This window comes from Phallusia mammillata, chromosome 5 (genome assembly GCF_965637545.1).
Source record: "Phallusia mammillata chromosome 5, kaPhaMamm4.hap1.1, whole genome shotgun sequence".
Taxonomy (NCBI): Eukaryota; Metazoa; Chordata; class Ascidiacea; order Phlebobranchia; family Ascidiidae; genus Phallusia; species Phallusia mammillata.
The window spans coordinates 10,598,291-10,623,830 of record NC_137256.1 but is presented as its reverse complement, the minus strand read 5'-3'; the positions used below and the strand labels follow the sequence as shown (position 1 = coordinate 10,623,830).

The window sequence follows — 25,540 nt, the reverse complement described above, 5'->3', positions numbered from 1 at the left end:
TTCTGAAAGTTGCACTTGAAGAGCATGCTGAGAATGTGTTTCAAAAAGGGAGTGAAATGGGACTCTTAATTAATCAGAGCGGTTGGAGCAGCATCTGTTAATGCCTCTGATCAAACCCAGCCACCTATTAAGTAGATTAAAAAATGTTACACTACGGAAGCTTTTTGTTTGTGGTGACTAGCTGAATGAAAAACACCCAAACACCAGTAATTTTTTTTATCCAAATATGAAGCTTACTTTTTAATTATGGTGTTTCAATACTTTATTGTAATACTTGTGGCACAGTTTTGTCAAAGTCTCAATGCTAACACAGTGTGAAAGAAATAACACTACAAGGCAAGAACACATAAATACAGTGATGTAATTCTTAGTATGTTTTCAATAGTTATGCCGGTTGTGTCTGGATGTGTAGGACTTGGTAGGAAGAGCAGCTTGTTTCTCAAGACAATGAACCATGTCCCTGGATTCATTCAACAGTCTTTGAAGCTTCGATGTTGGTGAATATAAACCATCCTAAACATAAAAGTATTATTGTTAATGTAATAATTAGAAAATAACAATTTTTCAACATAGAGTACCAGCTAATTTCAAGTGTTTAAAATTTTGAGTTGTTTGACACAAAATGAATGAAAATAAACAAATTTCCTTTTTATTTTTGTTTAGTTTAATTAGTAATAGCATATTTCAAAATAACCACACTACAAAGGAAACAATTGTCCTATGTTTTTGCACTAAAAACCATTAACACAACAACCAGAGTGAAGAAAAAATTCATTGCACCATGATGAGCAATTTAATGCCAACAATTACTCACAGAACAAATGTTGACAGAACAAGATAATTACTGACATTGTTTGCTAACACTTCGCTTATGTTGTAACAATCAGCAATTAATCATATGATTGCACCAAAGTCAAACAAAACTTCAAAGCAGGAACTTAATTCCCAATGCAAGGATTCTTCTCAAAAAATCACAGACATTAGGAGCTGGGTGCATCAATTTTATGTGAGAATATTTTTATTGTAGTGTCATAAATGGCTGTTGATTGATAACAGACAACTTGTGGTAGCTCGTATAATGGTCTGTCTGCACATGCGCATTAATGTTTAACCCCAATAGGGTCGGCACAAACGAAAGCATACATGCCCCCTTGATATTTGTGGTAGACTGATTTAATACATGGTTTGCGATTACACAGCTGCTACCACTCAATGACTTGATCAATCCATTCAGTACACATCAACACAAAACTGGAATGAGTCAAATATCATTGCAGATTTATTTAAAGAAAGCAGTTTTACCAAGATACAGGACATAGTTTAATACTGTCAAATATAAAAACAAAAAAATCAGTTATTGCCAAATAGATAGTCAGTTTGACCAAATTGTTTTAATAGTACCAGAGCGGTTTTAAATTTTTACATATAGTTTGTAAATTGGGCTCTGGGAATATAGCCTGTGAAGTTGATAAAAGACCCAAGTTTAAATGATGTTTGTATGGTCTAGCATCTTTGTAGCATGTGAGGGCGGAATAAAAATGTTTTAAATTGTTAAAGGAGGAATTTGTTGAAAAAGGCTGGGAACCTCTGTATTAGAGGAATACGTTTTAGTTCAGTTTTCAAAGCAGTTAAGCCGAATTTAGTGTGGCCATTTGAAGACATTTTTAAGGAGGATTATAACAAACAAATGTCTAACTGCACAGCAAAAAAGCAATACAAAATGTACTAGTTATATAGAAAGTGTTCGATTAGAAACAATGAACTTTATACCATCAACATTATCTGACCCTGAGGACTTTGTGGGTCTAGAAGTTTTAAACAATGAAACATTAGACCAAACTTTAGTCAGCAGATCTTTCCATGAGGTAAGCATAAAGTAAAGCTAGAAAAAGCTCAAAAAATTAGTTCATCTTTCAAACTACAATCGTCTGTGTTCAACTATACCCAAAGCTGTTTTGACTTTAGTTGTAAATAGAAGTAAAAGTCTCTATTTGGGCCATTATATGCATCATCAAACTTATCAACAGATTTATGTATAGTGTTCCAAAAGTCTCTTGAAATCGTAAGTAATTACATTAAAAATTGCAACAAATATTGGGCCACAGTAAGTGTTTCGGCCATGAATCAAAAACTTCAGGGCCACATTATTTTAACCCAAATATGCAAATAAATACAAAAATATTTGATTAACTTTGTAAAACTGGTTCAAAATCAGCAAAATCTCATTTAGGCAGCCAAAGAGGGAGATGTATGTATGATGGAGTAAATTTTGAAGGCAATTCACAAGTCATTGGAGGAAATTGACAGCAAAACTTTTCAGCGCAAAATGCTTCAACTTCGAATAAATGCCAGGGACGGAAAAAATATGTCTCCTCTACATTATGCTACTCAATATAATCACATTGAAATCTGCCAACTGCTAATGGACTATTCCAAAATTTCTGGAAAAACAGGTGACACTTCTAAGATTCAATATGAATTTGATCTGGTTGACTAAATATTCAAATTTTTAGGCTTTTTATGCAATTAATCAGATCGTGCTATTATCCAAACCTATAAAACAAAACCTATAACTTATAAACAACTTTGAAAATTTATGTAGAGCTTAGGCTATGTGCACTCAGTGTTATTTACCCTGATGAAGGCAACCTGTATGGGAGGCGAAACGTTGGTACAAAAATACATTTGTCAGAAGAGCTCTATAATGTTGTTATTATGCATGGTAGCAACGGCTTAGGTATATGTAATACCTCTTAGTAGAATCATTTCAACAGTTGTTGCTTTTATTATCAGTACAGGTTGTCAAAGAGCTTTACTTAGGATTTATCCAAACTTTTTCTAAAAATAATTTTTGGCTTAGAATTCACAGTACCCAACATAACTAAACATAATATGCAGTTAAGTGGTATGTAATTAACCAGATTCCTTTGTTTAATAAAGGTTGTGTCTAATGAAATATTGTGATGCTTGTTGTTTTACATTCAAACAAGTTTAAATCAATTCAATGTCTTTCTGATTAAATTGCAGGTCCTATGGAACAAATTGCGCTTGACATGGAAATCATACACACTTCACAGCTTGATATTCACGCACATAATCATGAAGGTGCTACACCGTTACATTTGGCTGCAAGGCATTCCTCATGTATTTCGAAAGAAGACATTTTGGTCAGTTAAGTTTCAATAAAAGTGTAACAAGGCTTTTCCAAAGTTTTCATAATTTGGACCTGCAATCTTAATGCAATTAAACAGATTATATGAAGAACCACTATGTATTTAACCAGTTTGGTTACTTGAGTTGCTATTAACTATAATTCTTGAAACAAATTATTATCCCAAAATTAGTCACTTGCATATATAAAACAAACGGTTAATGTTGAAAAATACTGGACATAACAAAAATACAAAATTAGTTTTCCATTATTTTTGTAATTTTGTAGTCAAGCACTTTTGTACCACCGGGGCATATTGATGTATTGTAAGTTATCCCAACATGTATGTATGTAATAAATCAGAAACTGAAAGACAAAACAGATTTGGAGAATTGGCTTACAAACTGCAACAAGCAGGAAACATGCCTTAGCAAGTTACTGGAATGGAATCAAAAAGCTATAGAAGATGTAAGTCATCAAGAATGTTGTCTCATTTATTTGAGTAAGTGGTGAGAAGAGAAAATGTTTAAATACATTTTGTTTGAGATTACAGCATAAGGTTGGACTGCAAGAGGCAACAAGAACTGGCCTTTTAAAGTTCTTGTGCAACATAGCAGAGAATAAAATCCAATATTATATACACACCTTTCACAGAATTTTCACACTCTTATATTATTACATTCCGGGTGGGTTAAACTAAATTAAAGTCACCATCTGTTTACATAGCGAAAATCAATTAAAAAATGATTTAACAGACTTGCAAAAAAACAGGCAGCACAAAAGCGGACTCATTGTTAGCATAATGCATTCAGGCATTGCCTGTCGAGCGAGATTAAATATGAAGCTAACAAACGTACAAAGTGAGATGAATATTTTTCAGAACAAATGCCACCAGGGTTTAACACCTCTGCACTGGGCAGCACAGAAGAATAATATTGATGCAGCTGTTAAACTTCTGATGTTTCAACCAGACACAGCAGTTTTAAGATGGAAATCACCTTTCTGTCAGGTGATGTATATGAAAAACTAGTTTTTATTTTTTCTATCTTTGCCCATGTAGTAGAAGGTTTTGTCAGGCTTCTATCTGTTTGAATGCAGAAATGTCTAGAAAGTTTTTTTTCTAAATGCCTTGTTTAGGCAATATGCTTGATTAGATGTTCATTGAAACATTACTGTACTTAAAGTGACTTCCGTAAATCTTAAGTAAGAATTTTGCTATTCATTTTCTTAAAGTAAGAACATATAGTTGCACAAACATTTTCCCATTTTGATGCCAAAATCCACAATATTGTGAACAAACAAAAAAATTGCCCACAAAGAAAAAAATATTTCTCTCCACAGGGTTTTGGGCCAATGGTTGCAAACAATAACCGCAAACTGCTCAATGCCCAAAACCAACAAGGCATCACAGCATTACATGTTTGTGCAGTTCACAATTCCATGGCAACCGCCCTGGTCTTGATCGAATCTGGTGCTGATGTCACAATCACTGATATCTACGGATGGACTCCACTTCATTATGCAGCATCAGAAGGTAAAATACCCCAACACCCCGGTTAGAAAGTTGAACGGTGTAAAGTCTGGGTTTGACTCCTACCAATCCTAAAACTCTTACTGCTTATGGTGGTCATGCTGGTTTAAAGAGCAAAAAGAAAAAAAATAGTGAAAAAATATTGAACTTTTTGACAAAGTTTCATGGTATATAACAGGGGTGGCCAAACTGCGGCTCTTTGAGCCTATGATTGCGGCTCTTTTATGTTGAACATGCATTTCCCTATCCTGCAAAGTTGAGTAATTTTTTAAAGATTAGATGTACAGTGTTGAAACAGTATGAAGTGCAAAACCACTTAAAAGGCTCAGAAAACAACTGGTCTGGTGAAACCTTGTTTGCTTTTTCAACTACAGGAAACCTACAAATGGTCAAGGCACTGACACAAAGTTTTGGGACAAACAAGTTTAAGCTAAAGTCAATGCTGTCGACTGCAGACAAACAACTACATACACCACTCATCACTGCTACTGAGAAAAATCATACAAAAGTTACTAAATTGCTTCTGGATTTAGGTAAGACTAAGGATAACTTCAAAAGGGTAGTTATCCTTCAGACCTAATAGGTCTAAACAGTGCATACTTTCAACAGCTTTCTCACTTACAATTTTACCAAGGCCATGGCGAATTTACCCCTGGTTGAAAAATGTTCTAGGAATCTAATTTGCAACCATCCTGAGCCTTAGGTCTAATTTAGGGAGTGTAACTGCTCATGATGTTGATGAAAATGAGAGGTGTTAAAAAATAGTGCTTGCTGCCTTACTGAAACCTTCTACAGACATGGCTACACAATGCCTGATTTTAAACATTCTCAGTAAAAAATATCACAGTACGCCAGGCCCATTAAAGGCGTCATACCAAATCACCTGGCGTAGGCTAGAAAAATCTAGCCTGTGGTGGGATTCGAACCCACAACAGGAGTCTTTCTGGGACTCGCGCTCTACCAACTGAGCTATGCAGGCTCAGTGGAGAATCCGCCGGAAGTCAAATCACAAGCACCGTGGCCTGCCCCTTATACTGCACATGTCAGCTTTGTAGTAGGGGGTCGCCAGTTTGACCAGTATCAGTTAAGATGAACATAAATTCATAACTGGGATCAGCCCTGAAGCCTCAATGCAGACCAGCGATCACGGCACACTCATATATAAATCACAGTATGCCAGGACCATTAAAGGCGTCATACCGAATCAGCCGGTCACAAAGTATTCACCACCATATGGCAAGGCATAGGCTACAAAAATCTAGCCTGCGGTGGGATTTGAACCCATGACAGGAGTCTTTCCGGGACTCACGCTCTACCAACTGAGCTACGCAGGCTCAGTGGAGAATCCGCCGAAAAATAGCGAAAGCAATGTGTCTTCAAAACACACTTTAAGAAAAAGTCTTTCTTTCACAGACACATATAATTATCATGTTTAAGAAACAATATTTAATGGCAACTAACACTGTTGTTGGCAAAATCCAGATACCAAACACAGTTTTTCATTGCTATTATTTTTAAGGAGATGAATCTATTGCAAGGATAACAACCTTAAAAGGCAACACAGCATTGCACTTTGCAGCATCAATGGGAAACCTGGAAGTAGTAAAGTGTTTGTTGGATGTTGTGGACAATATAAATGATACAAACAAAACAGGAAGAACTCCACTTCATAAAGCAGCTTTTTGTGGCCAAGTTGAAGTGGTTGACTTCCTGATAAAAAGGTAATTTCAAAACATATATATGTATTGGTTTACTGACCATGGGTTCAGGAAAAAAAGTTAATCACCCAGAAAAAATCCTAAACTTGGTTGTAAAATTAAAATTTAGGATTTTGAAAGCTTGACATGTCCATCATACATTTCAGACAATTCTTTACCCCAGTTAGCCATTCAAAGTCTTGGTGAAAGTGTTTGACAATAAGAACACTATAGAGTTATATAAAGAATATTTTTGTAAGTTGAGAGATAGTTAAAGTCTCATAGACTCATTTAAGCCTGTAGATCAGTAATTGCTTAAACTGTGTGCCACGATAAAAAAATAGTTTGTTAATGTATCGCATGCTTGTAAGTCTGGGTTAAGAACTTACTGCCTTAGAAGGTCAAAATTAGTTAAAAACAGTCATACAGGTGTTTGCTAAACTTTCAGTAGAAAATAAGAGCACCGCCTTGGCTCAAATACAAACCTTTTTAGTGGAGCAGAAGTGAATGCTAAAGATCGTGGGGGAATGACTGCTTTGTTGTTGGCTTGCAAAAATGGAAACATCCGAACTGTCAAAACTTTGTTGCAAGAAAAAGATGTTTTTGTCAAAGACAAAGATGGGATGACATGTCTGCACTGGGCATGTATGCATAACAGAGTTGAAGTTGTCAAGGTAAAAAATAAGAAGATGTTTTGTTTCAACTTTTTTCATTTGAACAAAGTCTGCAAACCTCTATGGTAGTGGTTCCCAACCGGGGAGGAATTCCTCCCTAGGGAGGAATTTTATGAGTTCAGGGGAGGAATTTCATAAAAACTGCAAAAAAATTACATTGGAAATGTTATACAGAATATTTTTGTATATACATTATTATCTCCATTATAATTTGGACCCCGTTCACATTTGGTAAAGGATACTGAATGGACATCCCTAATTATAAGGTATATTTCAAATTGCTATAATTTTTATGTTATATTTGTTTTTCTTCTTATGGGGAGGAATGAATAGTTCGAAAATGGGCGAAGGGAGGAATGTAACAAAAAAGGTTGGGAACCACTGCTCTATGGTGTTAACTTCTTTACCTAATTTATTTTTGCAAAGGGACACTTTACTAAATCTCAAATTTCTTTTTTATGTATACATTGATTCCTCAGTTACGAACAATGGTTTGTTGGGAACACTATGCAGTAGATATAGACTTAAAGAGACAACTAAACTACATTTAACATGTAAACAGAGAACATATGCTTCAACAAGGCAGCTGCAATGATTATTCAATAAAACAACTTTTCATTTTTGTTGCCCAACACAGAATGTGGTTGGTACCGAACACAAAACTGTTGTTACCTTTACCAAATCCATTATGATTTGATCAATTTCTTCATTAAAATCTATTACAGGGGGTATCTTGCTTGATTCTATTTTTTAAGTTTAAGAGTTTAACTTACAGATTTTATTGAATGACGAAACTTGTATACAACAAATCAACAAGAGAAACCATCAACAAAAAACTGCATTGCATCTGGCGTCTGCAAAAGGACACCACAAAGTTGTGGAGTTACTGAGTGGAAAATGCGACATAATGTTGAAAGATAACAAAGAAAATGCAGCTATACACTTGGCAGCCGCTGCTGGACACATAAGGGTAGATAAGTGGTTCTAGTATATCCGAAACATTTCAGAGTAATTCTCAAACTGTACTAAGTTTTGGTTGAGAAAATATTCCAGATAATTATTCCAGTTGTGTTATAACCACTGTACACAAAACTTTCTAGTGAGCTCCTACCATATGTGTATGTGTAGCTGGAGCGCATTTAATTATGATCCACCAATTGTGCTGTCCACTATTTTGCAATCCAAATATTTTAATATTGCACAGCTAATTCCGACTTGGTGATAGTTCAGTGCTGTGTTGCTATGTTCTCTTTGACCAAGCGAAATAACTCATTTCAACTCCAGTTCAATGTTTTGGAGTAAATCGCAAGGAGCTTAACATTACAATTGCTAGTATTCAGAATCAACCAAATCGTATAAAAAACAATGTGGTACTGTTTTTAGGTGATCAAGCTGTTATTGAAGGAAAATCGAAGTCAAATTTTGGCCAAATGTCGCCATGGTAACACCCCCTTGCTGGTGGCGGCAATGTATGGTCAGAAAGATGTGGTGGAGTATTTGCTGGACAATAAAACCAATGTAGATCAAAAGTAAAACTACATTGGTTATAAACATTCAAGAATTTGAAACTATAAAAGGTACTCTTGTACTTTTCAGAAACAGCAAAAATTATTCAGCATTATCTTTCTGTGCCATCAAAGATTTTACAAACTGTGCTAGTGTCCTGATAGAAGCGGGGGCATCAATGGATTTTTCGGAACAATGCAATGTATGTCTCTATATGTGCTGTACTTTTCCACTATGAACTAAAGAATACATTTTATTACAGTACATGCCATTACATGTCGCATGTATTCACGGCAGCGTTAACATGGTGCACTTGTTGCTGAAACACAATGCCTCCGTTTCAACACTGGATCAACAAGGAAATAACCCACTTGATCTTGCAATTAAACATGGACACAAAGTAAGACTAAAGCAGGCTCTTTTAATCCAGAGCCCCGACTACCACATAACAGACCAGAATCCATATATATTACAAACAAATCCAGTTAACTGCATAACCAATTTGCTAAGCTTTTTTACAATTTTCAAGAGTAGGCTTTCACTGGACAATTATTTTAACATTTGCGACTTACAATTCCTATGCAATTAAGCAGGTTTGCCTGTAAATATTTTTATAGAGTCTGCCAATAGTTATTTGAACGCAAAATTAATTATACCTAAATAAGACTTGAGAAAAACTGGACCACTGTAACTCTGTAACAACTTTATTTAAACCAGGGGCCTTTGTTACTGTGGGGCCAATTACAAATGTCAAAGTTGGATCGTGGGCCGCACCTGTGTATAACACAAAGTGATTTTGCTTTGTTGCTTACCAAATATGCTATATTACAAGTATAATTCGTATTTGATTCTACCCACATTTTGCCAGGTCGCATAAACTAGCATCAGGCGCATTAATCAGCTCAAAAATATGTAATAATTGGACTCGTTTGCTAGTACTTTTGAAATCCAAGCGTCTCTGCGGGCCGCACAACCTTTAAAGAAGGGCTGCATGCGGCCTGCGGGTCGCAGGTTGCCCACCCCTGATTTAAACGGTAGAGCTACTAACACCATAACTCACTTGACACCCAAAGTCGATTAGGGGGCGTAAAGAGCTGAATTTTTTATTTAGCGACTATAAATGGGTTGGGTTGGGAAATAAGTTTTTAAAATTTTTACATTAGTAACTCATTTTTTGGGTTAGTTTTATTGAATTTTAAGTGCTAATACCTTACCCCGACCCTAATAGCCCTAACCGTAAGCATTTTTGGAGATATAACTAAATCGACTTTGGGTGTCAAGTGAGTTATGGTGTTAGTAGCTCTACCGATTTAAACAAACTGAAACTTTTTAAATCTTTAGTCCTGTGTTCGAGCAATTATTGAAAGTTCCAAGTGGAAAGGGGCAATGCGAACTACACAACAGTCCTCCGAAAATGGATACATCACCACACCGTTGCGAGAGATGATAAAAACAATGCCTGATATGGCCAGGTTGCTTTTCTCAAGATGCACAACAGTCAGTCCGGATCTAAGACCGGGTGACAAGGAATATAATGTATGTGTGATTAAGTTTAACAATTTTTTTTTTGGATATAAACCATTAAACTTTATTGAGATAGTTTTTAAATATTGCTAGGACTTTCATGAACAATTTTATGGACACAGATGATTCTGGTTAATACTGAATTTTATTGTGTTGCATGGTGGTTCCTAAATTGTAACCTATCATTAATTAACAAAAAAAATTAACTTATATGCACATTCTTGTAAAACCAAACAACTTTTTTATCTTAACTTGTGTTTCCCTGAACAAGAAACTTAAGCAGCATTGTTCCATCCCAGTGAAATTAAACAGTAGAACTAAAAATAAAATAGAACATGATTCAACATATTGGCAGTAGGCCAGACATGTCAATGACAGACGCACTGTCGGCAATATGCAATCAGGCATTTCCTACCCACAGGGGATAAAAATAAAACAAACAAACAAATTTTTGCTATTGCTCACATTAGGTTGTGATTACTGTAATAAAAATCCTTACTTGGGGTTGCACTTTTTTGCAGATTCGATTTGACTTTGAATTTCTGGATGACGCATATTCCATCAATGCATGGAAAGTTTTACAAGCAGGTGGAGAAAGTGCTACAGAACATGGTCAAGCTCCATGCTATGAGGTGGAAGGTATTGTCAATGCTATCTCGAAACCGTACACAGACCAACATAGTGTACTGAGACACAACCATCCACTGGCTACCATGGTATGTTGTGTAAAATAACCAGAATATGTGATTAGATTAGCCCAGAGATTTTACTGGATAAGCAATATGCCTTGAATTTACAATCATGATGCAATTATCCAAATTCATCTGCATGAGAATACAAACCAAATATAGATGGCTTGCTGCAATAAAATCAGGGTCATCTAAAATCCCATTTTCTGTTATATGTTAAAATAATTACATGTTCTTCACAAGGTACAGCACAATGAACATGCTCCTAACTAGAACTATCAACATTTTCTGCATTTTCAGCAACAAACAATGTATGCATAAGCAGTTCTGTTGGTGTATCAATAACTCTAAAACATACATGTACCCCTTCACATTAACTAACTATCACAAAAACACTAATTGAAAATAACTTGAAACTTAGCAATTGAGACATTTAACAAAATATGTTTTAGATCAAGTATGGCAGCACTGAGCTTTTGTGCCATCCGCTGGTCAAAATCTTACTCCAGTTTAAATGGAGAAAATATGGACGTGCAGTTTATTATGCATTGCTAATGTTGTATGCATGTTTTCTTTTCACATTGACTTTCTATCTGCTTGCTATTCCACCACCCTACTCTGTGAAGGTAAGAAACTATAAGACAGTGGTTCTCAACCGGGGGTCCGCAAAGCGTTTTCAGGGGGTCCACAACAACTTTCTAATTTTGCGGACATGGACATTGATAAAGTGCTTTTTAAAAATATGTTTCAGCGTTTTAAAATAGCATGAAACTTGTTGAAAAACAGTTTTCATAGGCGATAAACCAAAATGCATTGTGACATTTTAACCCCCGTTGTGATGCAACAGACGTAAATTGTTGGTGACAAACAACGTCACATCACAATGTAATGGCTCTTTATCATTGAGTTCCGATGTCACAGCCCAGTCAAAGTGATTGAAATTTCGGTCCTGGACCAAACGTGGTTGGTATTTTCATACCTTTTTTGGGTTGCTTGTTAATAAAAAAAGGACAGAAAATACCAAAACCTTCAAAGGGGTCCGCGATTAGCTTGATGGTACCAAAAGGGGTCCGCAAAGGCAAAAAGGTTGAGAACCACTGCTATAAGAAGTGTGTAAGTTAATTTCACTGTAAAGTTAATCAGGACCCTGTTGGACCTAAAAAATTGTACAGATTATACAAAGACCCAGATTAACCGGTGTCAATTGGTTCAAGTCTTACCACATTACAAATAATTTGTATCTCAAGTTTTGTTTTTTAGGCAGGATCTGAATTAATTAACCGAGGTTTCTTATGCATGCGATGTATCTGTTGCACAATTTTTCTTTTACTTAAATGTTTTTAGTTCTGCCACAGTTTTTGCTAGTATCTTTTATTGTAAGTGATGGATATATATGTGCAGTAACACAATCTGGTACAAACACAAAACATATTTGCATATCTTTTAAACAGTCAAGTTCAGAATTTTTACATTGCAGAATATTATTGTCATGTTTTTACCATTATCTGTTCAGATTGAGGGAAGCGGTAAAAATGCTTGCTTTGTAATGAATAAAGGAGCCAATCCCAAGTGGGAAACATATGGATGTGAATGTTGCCAACACGGGAATCTTAACAATGGTTTTATGACTTTTCTTGCTGTCAGCATCGGAGTGCTAGCATGTATTAATCTTATTAAGGAGGCAAGTAGAATATGTTAGAACAGTGATTCACAACTGGTGTACTGTAAAACCGTTCTAGATGTATTGCAGTGTAACTGGAAATGTATGTTAAAAGAGAAACAAATTTTTGATGTTTATTTTAGTGGATTCCAATCTTAAGGGGGAGAATTTTAACAATATAATTTTCTGTGGAGGATAGTGAAGTTCGTATAAGATCCAAATCTTAAATGAGTTATTGGTTCTACTTTCATGGTGTATTAGGAAAAAATGAAAATTGATCAGTGAAATTTGTCATAAAAAGTTGGGAACCACTAGTAAATCTCATTAAAATGGTGTACATTTATCTTGTTTTTATCACTAACTTTCAGCATTTTTGGTGGCCCACTAAAATGTGAGTGAAAAAGAATTGGAAAGCACTCTAAAATATTATTCTGAGAAATGTTTTAACGTCTTAGAATGTTGCCGATTTTATTTTCAGGGTTTTCAAATTTGGAGAACTCGACATCGCTACTTTCAATCTGTGGACAATTACTTTGAACTGGTCTCATATGTTTCAGCAATGATAGTTATTATTGATTGGTCAGATAAAACAGCAGTGACAGGAATAAAAGAGGTGAGTAAATTCTACTCTTGAACATTAGCAAAGAGTTAGATTAGGCAAAAAGTTTCATCATGAACTGTTGACACCTGACAAGTTAGTGCTAAATTCCATAATATAGATACCAATAACAGCTATAGCTCAAAGTTTTTTACCATACCCATTAGGCGGGTTACATTTTTAATGAAATGCCAATACTTTTTCAATCCTTCAATTTTCTGTTGCGCGTATACCTTCAATAAATTGTCAACATGCCATAAGGACCATTTTTGTTGTTGTTATATATTCAAATTATTTTTTAACACTTCACAACAAGGATTCCAATAGATGAAATGGTAACATATGTTTCGCAAATAGCCAAATATTAGGAAAATCAACATAAAAATCCAAAATGGTTATTTGACAGACCTGTCTGTAATCAGAAGCACAATATTTAGGAGCGTTTATATGTCAGTAAGCATGCCTTGCAAGACTTTTTGCATTTTTTAAACAGTATATCTAATGTAACAGGACTGGCAATGGAATGTGGCATCAATATGTCTTCTGTCTTCTTGGATGACTTTGGCTTTATTTGTAAGAAAGTTACCAACCCTTGGAATTTATGTTATCATGCTTCTCAATGTTGTCACCACATTTGGAAAGTTTCTGGTGACATTTTTCTTGTACATTGCTGGATTTGGATTATTCTTTTATATGATGTTGCAAAACCAGGTAGGTTAATTGAAAAATACACCCAACTTTAATGGTGTGTGCAAAAAACAAAAAGTATCTGCATATATTTGCTTGCAAGCAATCTTGGCAACTGAATGCTGTGTTATTTATTTTTGGTTTGTTTTACAGATCACATTTCAGACAGCTTGGCAATCTATGGTAAAAACTACTGTGATGACAATCGGGGAACTTGATTATGCATCTATGTTTTTTGATGATGGGCCACAAGATTGTACAGATTCAGTTGAATCATGTGTAAGTTTCAAATCAGAGACTAAAAAACTTTTGTTGTGTGATAACTTTAGCAATTTTAATTTTAATCTCAACATCAACAGACATCAAAAGTGGCATCTTTTTGTCTCATATATTTCATACAGAGGTACTTGGATCAGCCCTGAAGCGTTCATGCAGACCAGCACTCATGGCACACTCATATATAAATCATAACATGCCAGGCCTATTGAAGGTGTAATACCGAGTCAAGTCAGTCTCCCAAGCATTAACCATAAGGCAAGGCACAGGCTAAAAAAATCTAACCTGCAGTGGGATTTAAACCCACACATGATCCTTTTCAGGACTAGCGCTCTACCAACTATGCAACCATTTTTTCGATTAGTTGGATTCAGCACCTACAGTACACGCTGTTACTTCCACAGCTGAAATGAGGTTGCTATAAAGCTGATAGAAGGCAATAGGCATGATTTTTTTCATGTCTTTGGAAGTCCAGAATAAAGACTATATGTTGTTGTAACAAAAGTGTTGTTTTCCATAGGAAGCCTATTCTCCTGTAGTTACCTATCCAGAGTTAACTATCACCATCTACCTTGTATTTCTGATGCTCATGCCAATCATCATGATGAATCTACTGGTTGGCTTGGCCGTTGATGACATCAAGAGCATTCAGGATAAAGCAACTAACCAAAAAATGGAAATGCAAGTAAATGAATCAACTGTTAATCAGGGTTTGGGAGTTGGCTAAAAAACTCTACAATTTGCTGTTAATATGTTTTTGTATTAGAAAATTTCCAAAAGAGCAGGGTTTCCCAACCTGAGCGTTAGTGTCCTCCACTTGCAGTTTATTTAAACAAATCATTATGTTACAGTTGTGGGTACACGGGCCTACTTTTTGGAAAAAAATACGTAGGTGGTGCAGTAAGTAGGTAGAAACACAATAATTGGTACCTTCATATTAACCCATGTTCCAAAGACCCATTATACTGTATAACAATAACAGCGGCTTCATCAACTCTTAGGGTTGCCCAAGGTTTGTTACAAAAATTTAAACAGGAATGATTTACATGTATATATACATTAGTGTGCAGAGTATGTACAAGTCGGAAATGTGTATTTTTCTTACTGTTATACTTGTATTATAATGTTGTTAACGCTATCGTAATGATAAGGGATTCCATGACACCAAAAAGATTGAAGAGCACTGATTTAATGTCTGTACTTTTTATTCGACCTTCTGTACAGATTAAGTTAGCATTGGATGTGGAGTTTTTGATCCCAGAAATGATGAGAAAACACTTCTCAGTAGAGAAGTATGTGATGTACCCGAACAAACACATCGAAAGAAACTGGTTGGTTAGATGGTTTTTCGAAGATGATGATTTCAAGCCTGAGTCTATCACACAACTACTCATTGCAGAAAAGGTGCAAAGTCAATTAAATACTAAAATATCAAGAAACTTGGCCTTTTAATCGAGAAACTTATCCTTTCGCCATGTAGTTGGATACTGAATCGGAAAACATGGCAATATCCATTGGAAAGTAGCATTCAAGACCGTCTGTTTAAGTAACTTTAGTTATTCTTGTAGGAACAAACTTTTATCTCATTTTATGTGACTGGATGCTCAAAGAAGTGTGTGAATGACAATGCTAAAACATTGGTGTAATTTTGTTACAGAAAACGGTCATAACCATCACACCACTAACCAGTTTCGTTTGACAGTTTAGGTGTTACAAGCATAAAAAATTGAGAACCACTGATATTTTCACACAGGAAACAAGAGAACTATTGCTGGAACAGAGCAGTCAGTCAGTTCAACAAACCCATGACATTTGCGCCAAACTACAACAAGTCTACCAGCAAAATAAGAAGTTACATGAGATGCTAATGCAACTGACGATAACACAAGCAGCTAACAACAATCCTGCAGATGTATAGAACTGCAAATTCATGAATCAAGAGAAAGAGTAGATGTAGAGTAAATCGCAGTCAAACCGGATTCAGTTAATCCGGACCTTTGCCTTATTCGGACAAAACTTAAGGATTTGTAAGACTTTTTACTAATTAACATTGGGTAATCCATGTCCAAACAGGTCCAGAATAACCAATATTTACTGTATTTACAAACTTTAAAAGAACAACTCCTTAAAATGTATGTGTAATCATTGTTATTATGTATGCAATCAATTTACGTTAATAGACTGCAAAAGTGTTACTGTTATGTTGTTTTGTCTGTTTTTGTGGTAAGTATGGTTTGCAATCTATGTGTATAAATGTGATGATATTTTTTGCTGTTTGATCATATGTAACTCCTAATAATGTTCCATCCTAATAACACTGTGTATTTATTGTGTGATATTGTTTTCAGTATTAACTTTGTTGACACCATATTAATAAAACAATATTCCAAATGCTTTGTGTTCATTTCTTTAAGACTGCAAACATTAAACTTTGCCTAGAGTTACAGGCAAAACAGTGTGCACTGTCTTCAGCTCACTCATAAAATGCTCGATGATACTATATTGATAAAGTGACACTAAATCAACATCCCCATTTTGGTTTCTAAACAGTTACCTGACTATTGTGGATTCAATTTCTCTGTGCTTTATGCCCAGTTATGGCAACAAACAGATTTACTGAGAATACATTCATCCTGAAAGCGTCTATGCCAGGGGTGGCCGCATCCGGCCCGCGAGCAACTTTTGAGCGGCCCGCGACTCGTATTTAATCGGCCGGACGAAATGTATGTGTTAAAGCCCATTTTTATACCAAAGAGTTGCTACATTAAACGATGACATTTATTAGTTTATCACTAAGAATAGGCACTGTTACATACAGAGACAAAATCATTGTGTGTTTGACTTTGCCTACATTGCTATGTTATTGCATGACCATCATTGCGTCCCGCCTCAACAATATATCACTACTTTTTGCCCCGTGCATGCAAAAAGGTTGCCTACCTATGGTCTATGCAGACCAGCAATCACGACATACTCATCTATAAATTATAGTACACTAGGGCAGGCGCATTGAAGGTGTTATACCAAATTAAGAAGGTCTCCTGAATATTCCCATATGGCAGGGCTTAGACTAGAAAAATCTAGCCTGTGGTGGGATTCAAACCACTGTCAGGAGTCTTCCTAGACCAGGGGTCGGCAACCTTTTAGGTGACGCATGCCAATTTACTTGTTATTTCCTTGTGATAATTGCTTCGCGTGCCAACGTTTTTCTAAATAATAGTGCTTCATGCCAGCAGATAACAATAATAAAAAGAAAGCAGAGTGTTTTTTACATGTAAGGCTGAATTTTACAACAATGGCATGATAAAAACTATGAACAAGCAGTGTAACAGGTTAAATAAATTGTTACTCCAATATAAACAGGCAAATCGGTTGGCGTGCCATGAAAAACCACCTCGCATGCCAGGGGTTGCCGACCCCTGTCCTAGACTCACGCTCTACCACAGATTTGGTGAGGCATGGGGATCAGCCTGTTACTGCTAAACTAGAGTGCCATTATGTAGCTATAGTAGGGTATATGATTATAAAAACTTACATTTACTGCTTGGTGGGTTGGTGAAGCACTTTTAGGTGTCTTGCATTTTGGAGATCTCAAATATCCAAATGGGTCTTCTTCTGTAGATCTCCGAGCCTCTTCCAACAGATCGTTGGTCGTTTGACTGCTGCTGTCCAAGCCATCAAACTCCAATCCACATTGACTGAAAAGCAAAATTATTTGTAATTAAAAAAATGACCAATATTGTAAATTTCAAAATTACGGCTAATTCCAATCATTCACACATTTTGGGTTATTGCATAGCAAATACAAAACTAGTATGTCACCAAAATCAGTATAAAACTGGGTAAAAAGTATATTATTGAGTAAATACTTCCGAGAATTCAAGTTCCTACAAACAAGAATTGTTGTACAGTACACTTAGTTTAGCAAAAATATTATGAGTGATTTAAAACTACTGCACCTGCACATAGTTGAATATGGCCTAAGTTTCTAAAAAATAAGGTTTCTCCACTTACTTTTGACTATTTTGTGCAAATATAAGTTCATGGGTAGATGATTTGTCTTTTCTGTCAATATGTTTATGCTCTCTGCTGCCATCTTGCACCTTGCTATTTTTTGTCCCACAGTTTGTTCTCACTTTCCATTTTTCAAATTTGCTATTTTCTGTTAATCCAGCTAAACGCCTGTCCACTTGTGGTCCTTTGCTTACACTTGGCAAATCACTACCTTCACCACCATTTATAGCTTTACAGTCTAAACCAGTACCTGTATGTTTATCATTGATGTCAGCCCAAAACTGTTCACTATCTTCTGCATAACTTTGTGCCAGTATTTTTCTCAATCTGCTCTCACATGGTCTAGCCTCGTACTCACAAGCAACTATTTGACATGGACTCAATGCTGGTTTGCAGACAGGTGAATTGTCTGTACTGGGTCTGGGTGAGTAAAACTTGTTGCCAATCCTATCTTTCAGGGATCGTATACCGTCTCTAATCTCATCCAACAATTGAATTGCTGCTCCGCTTTCGTTTAACAAATGTTCGGAGATGTTTGGTTTGAAATCTTCATTTTTGGAGTTCAGGGTTTCTGAAGACCTGCTGTTACTCATAGTGCTGTATTCCATACATGAAAATTAGCATAAAATATAGATATTTGTGCTTAAAACTTGGACTGATTGCTTATTACTTGTTAGTTGTTACTCTAATGAATTGCCCACTATAAAGGTTCTTTACCTTTTTTCTATTTACATCTTGACAGCTTTCGAAGAAATAAAAATTTCCTATTTTTTTTATTAACACACTAAATTAAGAATAGTAACAAACTGTTCTGCCGTCTTTTGGAAAAACCTAGTAAGCGACATATTTTTCAAAATGCGTTTTTTTAGTGGAATGGTGACCTAATGTTGGCTAGTTTTCTGTGTAAAAATTTGGAATTTGAAAGATATCTAGTTATCGATATATTTACGGTTAAAAAAACCTAGTAAGTGAAACACAACGCTAGAAGTATTTGGCAAAACCTAGTATTGCTGTTTGACCAATCATGACGGTCGAGTTAGTCACGTGACAACTTTTTTCTGACAGCTGCGTGTTGTCGCCTTGTTTACTTATCTATTGGCGTTGTGATTTAGTTTTGTTTGCTATTAAGTAAATACCGGTATTTTAAGTTTGTTTAGCTGTAGCTATACCATCCAGTTTCAGTGTTTGTTTAATATGGCTACCACAAGAGAAAAACTAATCTTTGCCCTTAAAAAAAAAACAAAGAATGAAGCTCCAGTTTCCAGGAAGTTTGGATTAAAAACTTGCTTGCCAGGTTACACTTCTGAAGGCATTAAGGTGGAAATTTAAGTTGAGATGAGAAACACATTGTTAATGTCCAAGAGAATAAAAGTTTGAAATATTATAGTTCATGTAAGTACACTTTGATTTCAGCACTATAGCCATAAGCAAAAAACAACACATAGATATGGCTCAGAATCAGACTAAGAAACAGGTTATTGTACTGAAATTAAAACCGCAAGTGTGGATGATATTAATCATAACGTGAGTAGTTGTTGTCATTTGTAGTCTTATCTGACATGACTACTGAGCATCATTTAACTCATCAAATGATCAGGATTCAAAACTATTTCAGCTCCAAAATGACAGTTCTTGGTTAGGAAGAATTGTGCCACTGGACCAAGATTCAGATAGTTTAACCAAAGAAAATCCATATGTTACAATTTCCTCTAAGCTTGAAAGTTTACATGCTGAACCTATTACAGGTATTTTTCTTTCACGCTTGAAACCTTGCATGATGTTAATTTATGTTGTTAAAGGTTAATGATGATTTTTAACTTATAAATTATAAATGTTCACAAACAGATAAACATAATCATTTAAGTTTGCTCATCTCAAAGTTAACCATTCCAATGTTTTATTAAGTTTTCATGTCTAAAATATTATAAAAACTGCTGGCCGCAGGACTTTGCTGGAAGAAGGAAATTCATGAAGGGCACTATTCATAAAACTGCAATGTTGGAGCAAACATATCTGAAAGCTGCATGGAGCTTTATTCTTTTTTTTTTCTTTCTTTAAAAGGTCCAAGATTAACTTTCCTTGTGTGGTAGCCATATTAAACAAACAATGAAACTAGATTTTGTAGTTTAACAAACTATATTTACCAGTTTTTGCGACAACATGCTGTCGTAAGAAAAAATGACATGTGTTTAGTAAATCTGTAATAAAATATACATAAAAAAGCTACCTTTCTAGATGTTATATGTTTTTATTTGTTATGTAAAAACATATTTTTGGGTGTCATTCAATTGATGGTTAAACTGCTTGATGTTTTCATGTTAGACTTTTGTAGCATGGTAAGTTAACCACATCAAGAACTCACAAAAGTTTATGACATGTTTTGTAAAAGTATCTTTGCCATGTGCTTGTGATGTTGTTGAACAAATATACTTTTTATTGGTCCTCAGCACTAGCATGTTGCTATTGCTAATAAAAGGTTTTTGACTGAACATTTGTACTCCAGCATTCTTCAAACAGCTTGAAAAATGGTGACTTAAATGTAATAACACAGTTTATGAAAAAAATAAAAAGCTTCTGTTTGATTTGTGAAGGTGATAAAGCAAAAAAATCCATCTATTGTTCTGAGCCTAGACTTTTCCAAATTATATTTTAGTTAGTTTTGCATTTCTTATCCGGTAAAACCTAGTATATTGTTTTTTCATGGATAATAAACAAACTAACAATATGTCGTGAACCATAGGTATGGCAAAATTTTTTTACTGTAACATGTTTGTGAAAAACACCAAACAGGTAGACAAAAAAAATATTTTTGGATGCTAACCAACATCAAACGCGTTTTGTGCTTTTTCTCGAAAACTTGAAAATTGCAGTTACTAGGTTTTACCAACGGACGGCAGTGTTAACTGATGTTTAACCCAAAACACCTAATTTAACACCAGATTATCATAAGTCACAACTGATAATTTGTTACCCATCAGTTTCCATTTTATTAAAATTCAGTTTCCAGGTAGTTTAGAAATCACCTGATATTATTTAGTCGTTCCTCTTGTTTCGACAACATTTCTTGAGAATTTGTGAGATTGAGTTGAAGATCTGCCAATTCCTGTTGCTGCCGTTCGTACAACTAGAACAAAGGCAAAACAGATTAAAATAGAAGTAAAATGCGACAAATTTTTCTAATTTATACTGAACAGGTGCGATAGAGTTGTTGCACACCAAATAGTTGGCAAATAATATACAGTAAACCTCCATTGAACCAGATTCGGTTAATATCGCCATATTCAGACAAAACTTGGGGTACAAATGATTTGTAATGTGGTTATCTAATCGACATCGGGGAATCCCGGCCTTCACCTAATCTGGACACACTTTTTGGAACAAATGCGTCTGGATTACCAAATGTTTACTGTATAATATATACATCACTTCAAAAATAACATCAAATTATGCTCTGTACCTACATTAACAACCAATACCCGCAACTTGGGAAACGCAAAGTACATCCATCATTGCAAACTAGTGGGTACATTTTTTCAGTTGTGTCAATTTTTTGCTTGATAAATATGGGAAAAAAGGTATGCTTAGGTGTTGTTCACCTCTCGAAGAGCACACAGCTCCAAATCAGTTCTTTCTTGTTTAGATTTTTGCAAATTCAGCAGTTCCTCCTTTCTACGAATTTGTTCCTCTAAAAAGAATGCCATAGTTGGCGTTACAAAATACAAAACAAACATTTTTCCACCAGGTTGCAAATCCAAAAATGGAGTAAAGTTATTTATACAAAACATTTTAAAGAAATTATAAATTTGCCTATTTTTTCCATCAGCACAATGTTCATCACGACAGCAAACAAGTAAACAAAATTAAAAAAATGAAAACATTGGCAAAATTAAAAAAAATCATTTAAAACAAGTATTTTAAATCTTTACATGTGTTGGAGAAAAACTTTACTAAATAAGGTATATATTTGGAGTTTTTATAAACCTATTAAAACAAAGGAAATTGTCAATATTATGATTGTCATTCACCTGCTAAGTACATTTCTTGTTTCATTTTTTGTGATTCATCTCTCAAAATGGCAATTTCTTGTCTTAATCCAATAAGGTCACTTGTTTTGGTTGCCATTTCACCTAAATACAACATACAAAATATCATAACAACTAAAAAAAAGATTTATTTTGTAAACCAAGTAGAATTATAGTTTTTTGCTTTATGTTTAATTAAATTAGTTATTAATGACGCTCTGTTGGTGAAAATATACATCTAACTTCAAAAGCAAGACAAAAACAACCAATAATATACATAAACGCTTAGTTTGTTACTTACTAATTGTTTTATCCAGTTCTCCCTGACAATGCCTAAACTTGGCTCTTTGGTCTTCAAGGTCAGCATGGGCTGCAGCTCCGTTACGCTTGCATTCATTCAACTCAGATTCAAGACGTCGCAATTTTGAATTAAGTTCACTGATTTGGCTCTCAGCCCCAACCAAGTCACCCTCCTGGAAACAGTAATTCTTAACTCAGGAACCAAAGAAACTGTGTAAAACGGGCTCCTCCATAATACGCAATCTACTTATAAAACGTATGCAACTTTTAAAAATGTTGACGGTTAGGGCTTTTAGGGTCTGGGTGTGGGTTTATAATAAAAATAACACTATAATTTAGTTTTAGATGCCCAGGTTAGGCTTAATATTCATGTGTGTTGAGAGTGGTACTAAATACCATATGGTGCCACAGGTTAACACTTGTAAGAAAATTAAGCCCAAAAGGTATCTGAGATTAAATTATATATATAGTTATTTTTGTTGTAAACCCTCACCCAGACCCTAATAACCCTAACCGTCAACATCTTAGTTAGTTTTTTTAGTAGATTGCGTATAGATTGCATATTTTAGAGTGGGCCGTGTAAAACTACAGGTACTGTAAAAATACTTTAACTAAGTGTGCTTTCTTTTGGCCAAATCTAAGGGCAAGATGAGTTGAGTTTGGTTAATCTAAATATGTGGCATTTTCATTAAAAAGCACACTCTGTGTTTACAAAAAACCATTAGCCAGTGGCACCGTGAAAAACAATAAATTGTTGGCCAAGTAAAAATCAGAAATTGAAACAAAATACTTAAGCCTACAAAGTTTTTGATTTGGCTTCATAAAATGTCAAGCATGAATTTATTACCTTGAGTTGAAGTTGTGTGACAAATTGTTGCTCCTTAGTTTCCAAAGATCCAATCCGGCAGTTAAGATCAGACAAAGAGGTGTTTAAAACATCGTTTTGTGACTAAAACAAAATTGTTTAGTCCATATTGATGGTAACATCTACTAGTTCTTAAAAAGTCATTTAAACTGAGTAAATGTTACATTTCAAAAAAGATTCTAGAAAAACCAGAAGGGCAAAAATAGGACAAAAAAGAAGTAGAGTCAGACATTTTATGAGAGGAAAATCAGGTAAGGAATTTGTTACCCAACATCACAGCCCTGCTCTTAACCATGTGGTAGTAAGACTACAGACCTGAAGCTCTTGTTTGTAGGCTTTTGCTTCACTTGCATTAATCTCTGCTTTCTTAAGTTTGTTTTGAAGACACTCCAATGCCTCGTCTTTGCTTCTGTGTTTGGTGTCAGATACTTTAAGTCTTTGAATAAGTAATCGAAGCTGCTCATTTCGCTTTCTGATTTCCACTACAAGACAAAAAATAATTTTGATGACATAAAACCACTGTGAAACAACCTAATAACAAAAGACATAATAAGGAGTTTAGAAATCTTGAATAGAACCGGACCTGAATAGTTTTTGACTTTTGTATTTATTAATAAACTGGACAAATTATAGTATGCTAGGCTGATTGAAGGCGTTATACCAGCAGTATACCAACTGAGCTACAAAGGCTAGCTTCATAGCTTCATGGCAGGCTGTTTCCAGTATGAATGTTTTTATTAAAACATGAAAAGGTTTCTTTCTGTACAGAATTGCACTGCAAGTCTTTTTTTAAATAATAAAGTTTATTTTGCATACTTTCCATCTTTTCACTTCGTTGTTCCACTGCCACAAGTTTTCTTCTGTCTCGTTCCCATGCCGACAATTGTTGTTGATGAGCAGCAACCATATCATTCAGTTCACGATCTCTGTCTTGCAATTCACCAATAAGCAGTTGCAACTCTCTCCTTTGTTTGACAATTGTGTCAGATTGAAGATCATATCCAGACTAGAACAAAAATAAATAAATATATATACTGATCATAGTTGCACTTTTTAAAACATCTAATCCAGAGGTTTGTTGATCATGAAATTAAAGCTTACACTTTGAATTTTTATATGGTCACCAACAAAATAAAACTACCATACTGAAAGAAATAATGACTGAGGTAAAAAAACTTACAGATGGATCAACACTGTTGTGTTTGCTATATTCCTCTTCAGTTTGCATCGCACCACGATTTTCCTGTAACAGAAAATGTCTGTGATGCAATTTAGGAATACAAAATTTCTTATATCGCCCTTATCAACCAACAAAAGTACAACATGGTGACTCAAATAGTTTTATGCATCAATAACATCGTAAATTTATTTTGGAACATTTTAATATTTTTCTCAATTATTTGAGTGATAATTTTTTTTTAAATATAGTTTCGAATTTTGGCTCTTACTTGTCTATTGATACGGAAGGCTGTTACTTTTTTATTTCTGTGGCTCAGTTTTTTAGGCTGAAGATTTGCGACAAATACCAAAACGTCTCAGAATAGCAAATTATTTATTTCGTTATTTCGTTCCGGGCCGATATTTTCATTTCGTTCCGGTCTGGCCGAAATAAAATTATAACGGTATTTTGGCCTTAACAAAGGAACATTTCTTTGTGGTCATTACAACTATTAAGCGAAACAAGAAAGAAAGTTGCAACACACAAGAAATTATTGCTTTACGGTGCAAAATTTTTAGCAATTGTTTCATGTCAAATGTCCAGAACAAAATAATCGAATAAAAAATACTGGTATTTCGTTCCGTTCCGGTATTTTGAATATTTTTTATTTCGGTATTTAAACCATAAATAATTTATTTCGTTCCGGTATAACGTTCCGGTATGAAACACTGCGTTTATGGCTATGCCCAGATTAATTTCAATCATTTTGTAAGTTCTTACCTTACTCATTTTCGGGGAGCTTCGAAAACGTGGATGCATATTCCTCTTAATCCTCTGCTACTCTAATATTTTTTGTCTTTCTTCACTGGCTGAAATGTAACAAACTTTACTGTGCCATAAACACTTGGAAAATAGCGATTTGACCTCACAAGTAACTTCTGGACAACAGTGATCCCTCTAAAGCGTTCTCCCACCATGACAACAAACATTCCATTAAAAGAAAACAATGGCGTCATTAAATTACGTGAATAGCCAACAAATTAATGAAACCTGATCGTTTACAAGTTGTGAATACATCGCGATTGTGTTTCAGAATTCGCGCCTGGACGAGCGCATAGAAATCAAATTTTAAAAATTTGGGACCCTCTTTTTAAAAAATATGAAACGACATGTTTGTAAAACAAAAT

At 34.9% G+C, this 25,540-nt stretch overlaps 1 protein-coding gene, 1 long non-coding RNA gene, 1 other non-coding gene and 1 pseudogene across 8 annotated transcripts; 2 read left to right on the top strand and 2 right to left on the bottom strand.

Moving 5' to 3' along the window:
• Positions 1-237: 237 nt before the first annotated feature.
• On the bottom strand, positions 238-25,472 carry LOC145227867 (coiled-coil domain-containing protein 62-like). Of its 3 annotated transcripts, none has more exons than XM_080092795.1 (12): positions 25,278-25,472; positions 25,134-25,222; positions 24,375-24,437; positions 24,011-24,200; positions 23,510-23,676; positions 23,177-23,278; positions 22,331-22,502; positions 22,033-22,134; positions 21,604-21,692; positions 21,031-21,131; positions 17,529-17,691; positions 238-513 (listed from the first exon to the last, which is right to left on the bottom strand). In XM_080092795.1, the coding sequence occupies exons 2-12, from the start codon at positions 25,170-25,172 to the stop codon at positions 379-381; spliced, it is 1,323 nt and encodes a 440-aa protein (XP_079948921.1). In that variant the 5' UTR covers positions 25,173-25,222; positions 25,278-25,472; the 3' UTR covers positions 238-378. The 3 variants fall into 3 exon arrangements, with proteins under 3 accessions (XP_079948921.1, XP_079948920.1, XP_079948919.1); XM_080092794.1 differs by having other exon boundaries at positions 25,283-25,472; XM_080092793.1 differs by having other exon boundaries at positions 25,134-25,472.
• On the top strand, positions 1,758-16,384 carry LOC145227949 (uncharacterized; annotated as a pseudogene). Its single transcript, XR_013860012.1, has 23 exons — positions 1,758-1,865; positions 2,231-2,453; positions 3,028-3,167; positions 3,515-3,653; positions 3,964-4,160; positions 4,493-4,706; positions 5,057-5,215; positions 6,202-6,403; positions 6,873-7,053; positions 7,829-8,023; positions 8,437-8,582; positions 8,650-8,761; positions 8,822-8,959; positions 9,901-10,095; positions 10,605-10,799; positions 11,225-11,398; positions 12,286-12,453; positions 12,911-13,045; positions 13,541-13,741; positions 13,871-13,996; positions 14,514-14,678; positions 15,218-15,397; positions 15,747-16,384. The product of XR_013860012.1 is annotated as an uncharacterized LOC145227949 (transcript).
• Positions 5,943-6,016, bottom strand: Trnas-gga (transfer RNA serine (anticodon GGA)). Its single transcript has one exon. It is a non-coding gene; the product is annotated as a tRNA-Ser (tRNA).
• Positions 19,168-20,152, top strand: LOC145229308 (uncharacterized). 3 transcript variants are annotated; one of them, XR_013860414.1, is made up of 3 exons: positions 19,168-19,324; positions 19,623-19,752; positions 19,952-20,152. It is a non-coding gene; the product is annotated as an uncharacterized LOC145229308 (long non-coding RNA). The 3 variants fall into 3 exon arrangements; XR_013860416.1 differs by lacking the exon at positions 19,168-19,324 and adding an exon at positions 19,335-19,399; XR_013860415.1 differs by lacking the exon at positions 19,168-19,324 and adding an exon at positions 19,422-19,531.
• Positions 25,473-25,540: the final 68 nt, after the last annotated feature.

Bases quoted from the DNA above. Each gene is read 5' to 3' on its own strand.
- LOC145227867 (XM_080092793.1), bottom strand. From the start codon at position 25,172: ATGCATCCACGTTTTCGAAGCTCCCCGAAAATGAGTAAG. The intron at 24,438-25,133 runs GTAAGAACTTAC...TTTCTGTTACAG, and splicing joins GCTCCCCGAAAATGAGTAAG to GAAAATCGTGGTGCGATGCA. The intron at 17,692-21,030 runs GTGATTTCTAAA...TTTGCTTTTCAG, and splicing joins GAACGACTAAATAATATCAG to TCAATGTGGATTGGAGTTTG.